The sequence below is a fragment of the Psammomys obesus genome, unplaced genomic scaffold, assembly GCF_907164565.1.
Source record: "Psammomys obesus unplaced genomic scaffold, mPsaObe1.curated_primary_1811, whole genome shotgun sequence".
Classification (NCBI taxonomy): domain Eukaryota; kingdom Metazoa; phylum Chordata; class Mammalia; order Rodentia; family Muridae; genus Psammomys; species Psammomys obesus.
In genome coordinates, this window is record NW_026595652.1 from 1 (window position 1) to 6,872 (window position 6,872).

The 6,872-nt window shown below is 46.4% G+C and overlaps 1 protein-coding gene across 1 annotated transcript; it reads right to left on the minus strand.

Moving 5' to 3' along the window:
* Window positions 1-381: 381 nt before the first annotated feature.
* Window positions 382-3,072, minus strand: Tm4sf19 (transmembrane 4 L six family member 19; the record flags this gene model as incomplete). Its single annotated transcript, XM_055619338.1, is given in 4 exon segments — window positions 382-565; window positions 700-869; window positions 2,307-2,372; window positions 2,871-3,072. Coding segments are annotated over 4 exon segments (622 nt in total), but the record flags the coding sequence as incomplete, so codon positions are not given.
* Window positions 3,073-6,872: the final 3,800 nt, after the last annotated feature.

Here is a 6,872-nt window from a genome sequence, read left to right on the forward strand (position 1 = left end):
GAAGAAGAAGAAGAAGAAGAAGAAGAAGAAGAAGAAGAAGAAGAAGAGATGGGGTCACCTAGTTGTGGTGTTTGGGATTAGAGTCCATTATCATCTGCAAGTGTCAGCTACTCTGTCTTAACACGTGACCAACTTTTATGGGGTTGTTAAGAGGCTGAAATGAGATCATTTATAGAGCAGCATTGACTTCATTGCTCTATTACCATATCATCTTCAAAGTACAGTGTGACTTTCAGTTTATTGCATCATTCCCCCTACATACAAGAGGGTGCTGTTATCCTAGAGGAAGGCCTAAGAGAGATTCACGGCCCATTCTTGTAGAAAGGGTTGGAGGAGGAAGCTTGCCACGAGAGCACCAATTCATGAGAGGACGTCCGTTACCTAGCACTTGTCCCAGAAGCTGCAGAACAGGCCGAGGATGCTATTGATGACTTGGATAGCCACCAGGAGAAGCTGGAGGAGGCTGATGCACAGGAGGGTGGAGAAGAAGGCCACATGCCAAACAACAGCCTTAGAGGGCTCCAGGCAGACGGAGGTCCAGAGTGCGCGCTCATACAAATAATTCCTAGCCCCAAGAACAAGGAGGTCAGAGGTGGGGGAATAAATGAGAACTGACAATCAAGGAACTCCAGTAGAAAACACAAGGGTCAGGCCTCGCCTGGCTTGGTTCACCGGACTGGGTTTATGAGTGACTGTTACCTGTTGGGCAGGTCTTTGAAGGGATAGCCGAATTTCCAAGCTTGTGTCTGATTGAAGAATGTCACATCAAACATACAAAAGGGACCATCTTTCAAGGCTACTCCAGAAGTGACAAAGCAAATCAGGGCCCCAAGCAGAGCCAGGACACTTGACAACAGAGCAGTGAGAAACTGCAGAGGAGGCAGAAATAGAACCCACATGAGGCTGTGGTCAGGGACCCAGGGTGGGGGCCTGGGGTGTGGGACATGGCCAAGTCTGACTTCTCTGGTGGCCAGTCATTGTCTTACCCTATCATGGGGGTGGGGAGGGGACATATTCCTTTAAAACACACACACTCACAGAATCCAGGTTGATTATAACTACGTAGCTCAGGATGACCTTGAACTCCTGATCCTCCAGTCTCTGCCTTCCATAAATGGGTGTTAAGAGGAGTGAACCAACACACCAACTTGAGATATTTAAAGATCAGTACAGATGAAGAAGCTGTAATTAACAAAGGGCAAATTTATTCTGGTCCTTGGATCATTGTCTGTACAGTAGAAGAACTAGATTATAAACTGGTGATTGGATTATTTCTAATGGTAAGGAAAAAGTCTGTGTTTGTGTGGCCCACATATGAACAGGTGTGTGAGATGGGGGATACATGTATGTGGGTTGGGTTGGGTTGGTTCTGTGTTCGCTTCAGTGCTAGGCATCCACCGCAGTATTTCACGCATGTTAGGCAAATGCTCTTCCACTGAGTGACCCTCCAGCCCTCTAAGAAAATACTTAACTAGCCGAGCACCAGCACTGGGGATGTGAAGCAGGAGGATGATAAGCTCAAGGCTAGCTCCTGGCTACCTAGTGAAAAATTGTCTCAAGAAAACCCAAATAACCGGCACGGTGGTGCACGCCTGTAATCCCAGCACTTGGAGAGGTAGAGGTAGGCCGATCTCTGTGAGTTCTAGGCCAAACTGGTCTACAAAGCAGGTCCAGGACAGCCAAGGCTGCACAGAAAGACCCTGTCTCAAAAACAAATGAACCGACAAACAAAAACAAAAAGAAGAAAATAAAAACCAAATAGGGGTTGGAGAAAGATGGCTCAGCTGTTAAGAGCACTGGTTGCCCTTCCAGAGGACCTGAGTTTTATTCCCAACACCTACATGACAGCTCACAACTATCTGTAAGTCCAGTTCCGGCCTCCACAGATACCAGGCACATAAACGGCACACAAACATACAAGCAGCCACCACACACATGAAATCAAATATAAAATAACTAAGTAAATACATTTAAAAAAAACAGCCAGGAATTTTTCTATAAAAGATATATAATTACAGTATACATAAATTCTATTCATACTATTAGGTATCAAAGAAAATAGCAGCTTATCACATTTCCCAGACATTTGTGGTTCATTAGCCACTTCCTCCTTTGCCCTGACCAACTCCCTTCTTAGAGATGAGACTGGAAAACTTAAGTCACTTGCCAAGAGTTTGGAGTTGTTAAATGGCATAGGCAGGAGCTGACTTCAAGCCTGAAAACTAAAATCGCCCCTTGAGCCTTCTGCCTCTAAAGCAGAGGATGCAAGAGTTGTGTTAAAGGCGGAGAGAGGAGCTGACGCTTACGTGCAGACAGGGTGCGCTCTTACTGAGGAAGCCCGTCAGGGAGATGAGAGTCGCAGCCAGGAGCACCTGCAGAGCAGAGAAGTGTGTTAGCAGGAGACGAGCTGGAGCAGGTTAAGAACACAGATGTTCTTTCAGAGGACTCAGGTCTGGTTTCCAGCACACACAACGGCTGACAACTCCAGCTCCAGAGAATATGACACCCTCTTCTGGCCTCTGAAGGTTCCTGTACCCACGCGGTACACAGACGTACCCACAGTCAAAACACCCACACACTAAAATAAATAAACCTAAGAGACTGGGTGAGTTACAATTCTGGCGGCTGCACATAGCTGTTGTAAGGGACTTTGGGTCCAGGTTGGAGGGTTAACCTGCTTTGACTCTAGCATTCATCCTGGCTTTCTGGATACAAGCTAAAAAACCCAGCAACCCATGACAAGTCCCCCTTTTCCGTGGACCATTTATGGGCTCAATGCCAGCTTGTTGGAACACCCCAACACCACCCCGCAGCCCCATCCCTTAAAGGAGGCTTTGGGAATTCCCACCCACCGAACCCAAGACACCTACCATGAGGCCTCCTCCCCAGAGCCCAGAGCCCAGCACGGCGTGCTTGCCAATGAGGCCCCTCGTCAGATAGGTCACGTCCCAGTTAGGGAAGAGGAGTGCGATGTTGGCCCCAGCAGCAAACAGGGATGAAGTCCCGAGGCTCAGCCCTAGGAAGCGGGCACAGGTCCGCGAGCAAGCCATTGTGCGGCGAAAAGACGGCACCCTGGAATGATGGGTGAGGGTCAGAGCAGGGCAAGGGCGGGAGTACCCAACAGGATGTGGTACATGACAAAATGGAGATGGCTTCTGTGAGCAGGTCATATCAAGGACAGTTGCAGAACTTTTTTTTTTTTTTTTAACACACACTGAATTTCTAAGCCTTCCCCAATAAATAGGCATTGCAGCCTCCATTTTTATGCCAGGCTTCTATCACACACATTCCCACAGCCCATCCTATTCTGTGTGTGCCCTGTTATAACCAGTGGTTATTTCTCTACTTGTCTTTAAAATTGTGTTTACACTTTATTCATTTACGTGTGCGCACGGGGCATTTGTGTGACACATCCATGCGTGGAGGTTAGGGGACAGCTTCCTCCATCCTCCCTCTCTCTTTGGTTTTTCAAGACAGAGTTCCTCTGTGTAGCCCTGGTTGTCCTAGACTTGCTTTGTAAAGAAGGCTGGCCTCGAATTCTGAGATCCGCCTGCCTCTGCCTGCTCAGTGCTGGGATTAAAGGCATCCCTATCAATTTCCCTTAAAGAAAAATTATTCATTTTATGCATATGGATGTTTTATCTGCATGTACATCTATCTGCACCCGGAAGAGGTCACCTGATTCCACAAGACTACAGTTATAGACAGTTGTGAGCCATTGGGAACTGAACCTCTGAAAAAGCAGCCAGTGTTCTTAACTGCTGAGCCATCTGCACAGCCCCAGAGGACAATTTTTATTTTTTAATTTTGTTTGTTTTTGTTTTTGTTTTTGTTTTTAGAGACAGGGTTTCTCTGTGTGGCCCTGGCTGTCCTGGAACTCACTCTGTAGACCAGGCTGGCCTCGAACTCACAAAGATCCTCCTGCCTCTGCCTCCCTAGTGCTGGGATTAAAGGTGTAGGCCACTGCCTCTAGGCCCCAGAGGACAATTTTCAGGGCACACATGCAGACAGACTATTGCATACATAATAAATAAATAGATCTTAACAATGACAACAACAAAAAAACTTTAAAAAAATACCACTGACAGGAAGCATGGAAAGTGGACATCTTGATGACACTTTAAAAGCTTGTGTGGAATAGAGATCATCATCGGGTGTTGAAAAGACTCAGCAGGCAAAGGTGCTTGCCACCAAGCCTGACAAGTTGAGTTCAATCTCGGGAACCCACATGATAGAAGGAGAGAATGGACTCTTGAAAATTGTCCTCTGGGGCCTGGAGGCAGTGGCATACGCAACAACAAACAACAACAGCAAAAGAAAACCATTGAGTTGGCTGGAGAAATGGCTCAGAGGTGAAGAGCACTGGCTCTTCTTCCAGAGGTCCTGAGTTCAATTCCCAGCAATCACACGGTGGCTCACGGCCATCTATAATGAGATCTGGTGCCCTCTTCTGGCATGCAGGTGTACACGCAGGCAGAACATAGTATACATAACAAATAAATAAATCTTAAAAAAAAAAAGTTTGGGCCAGGTCATATGAGCCTAGGATTTTAATGCTAGCCTGGGGGTGGGAAGACAGACTGACTGACTCCTGTTAGAGGTTTGTCTTTATGTTGTTTTACTTAGGACAAGGTCTCACTGTGTGGAGTGGCTGATCCAGACCTCACCATGAACAACAACCTGCCTCAGACTTAAGAGCTCAGCCTGCTTCTGCCTTTGGGAGTGCACCACCAACCATACCCAGCCCTGTCAGCCTTTATACATGTATATGCATTGTGGGTGAGGACAAGAAGAATCAGAATAGTCCCACACTGCTGGTGAGAATGGGATGGTTAAACCGTTCTAGGAAACAGTTGTGGCACTGTCTTTTGACTAAACATTGACTTACCAAATCAACCAGTAATTCCAATGTTTTATGACAGTCCAGTGAAAATGTTTGCCCACACAAGCACTGATATTTGAATGTCCATAGTAGCTTTATTCGTAAAAGCTAAAATTAGACATGTGCTAATAACCCACCAACAAAATGTGTTTTATATGTGCATATAAGGAAATATTCAGCCATAAAAAGGAAGTTCTGGTCCATGATACAGGTGGCTCACACCTGAAATCCCAGTAATTTAGGAGGTTGAAGCAGAAAGAATATGACTGCATAGTGAGATTCGGGTCAGACAGGACGACAAAGAGAGACCCTGTCTCAAAAACAAAAACAAAAACTGAACACAAATAAAGAAGACTTCAAACCAAAAAACTTGGTAAGTCTGTGGTAAGGAGGTGGTTGCCAGAAACAGCACTGAAGAGGTAGGCTTTCTCCTCAGCTGGGCTCCACAGCCCTTGGTGGCTTGTGACTCCCCTCAGCCCATGTTCTCCTCCCTTCCCCCAAGCACCTACTGCCTGCTGCAGTTTTTCTGTTCTGTGTGGTGAGTGGCCTTTCCCAAGCCCTTTCACACCGAATAAAGTAGCTTGCTCCAAGTGAAAGGGCTTCTGGGTCTCGGTAGAGGATGGGGCTCATGCTAGGAGAGCTGGGGTTGGAGGTGAAGGGCAGATTTCACCCAGGGACACCAGGGACCAGGAGGGGAAGGGGTTGTGAGGAGCTAGAAAAGATGACAGAAGCCACCTTCTGAAGCCCCTTGCACCTTCTGAAGCTCCTTGAACCAGAAGAAGCCTCCCAGGCCCATTAGGATGTGACCCTTTCCAGCATCAAGAGGCAAGGCCCTCTAGAAAATATTCCTCCCTGCCATGCTGGAGGTTGTGTTCTTCTGGTTTTGTTTTTTTTTCCTTGGTACTAAGTTCCTCATCGTCTTGTGATCTGGGCCCTCCTCCCCCCCCCCCCCCATTATCTTGCCATTTAAGGGCAGTGCTCCACTTTTGACATTAACTAACCCGCTATCTCTCAGAGGCCTGATTTCATCAGGGTCCAGAAAGAACTGATAGATTACTGGCCATTCAGGAATGTGATTTTTTTTTTTTAAATGTGATTCAATTGTTTTAATTACTTTTCCTTTCTTTCTTTCTTTTTTCTTTTTTCAAGACAGGGTTTCTCTGTGTAGCCTTGGCTGTCCTGGAAGTCCCTCTGTAGACCAGGCTGGGCAGGAACTTATATCACAGAGGTCCACCTACCTCTGCCTCCCAAGTGCTGGGATTAAAGGTGTGTGCCACCACTGCCCACAGAATGAGGTTGCTTTTTTAAAAAAATTTTAATGTATTTATTTACATATTTTTAATTTACATATATTAGTGCTCTCTCTGCATGCCAGAAGAGGGCATCAGACCCCAGTATATATGGTTGTGAGCAACCATGTGGTTGCTGGGAATCAAACTCAGGACCTCTGGAAGGGCAGCCAGTGCTCTTAACCATCTCTCTAGCCACAGAATGTTTTTGGAGCCTGGCCAAGGAGCCACTTTTAGCCAGGAATGCCTTTAACACCTGCTCATACCACTAGTGAATGAGGTGTTTCCAGAACCTTCCAAGTACCAAAACCAAACTCTCCTGCGGCGGTTTCCTCTCAGAAAAGTCACAGGAAAGCCTTGAAAATTAGCAAGCCTGAATCAGGCATGGCGACACACACCTATAACCCCAGACTTGGGAAGTAGAAACAAGCAGATTAGGAGTTCAAGGCTGTCTTCCACATAATGAGTTTGAGGCCATCCATGGCTAAAAGAGACCTTGTCTAAAAAACTCCCAAATGAAACAAACAAGAAAAGACTCTCAGTTATTACTGAACTTTAGATAATCAACAAATGAATAATTCTTGAAGTCAGGCGTGTCGGTGTGTGCCTGTTATCCCAGTTTCTTGGGACTGGAAGCAAGAGACTTAAAGTTGGTGGCGCAGGCCTTTAATCCCAGAACTTAGGAGGCAGAGGCCAGATCT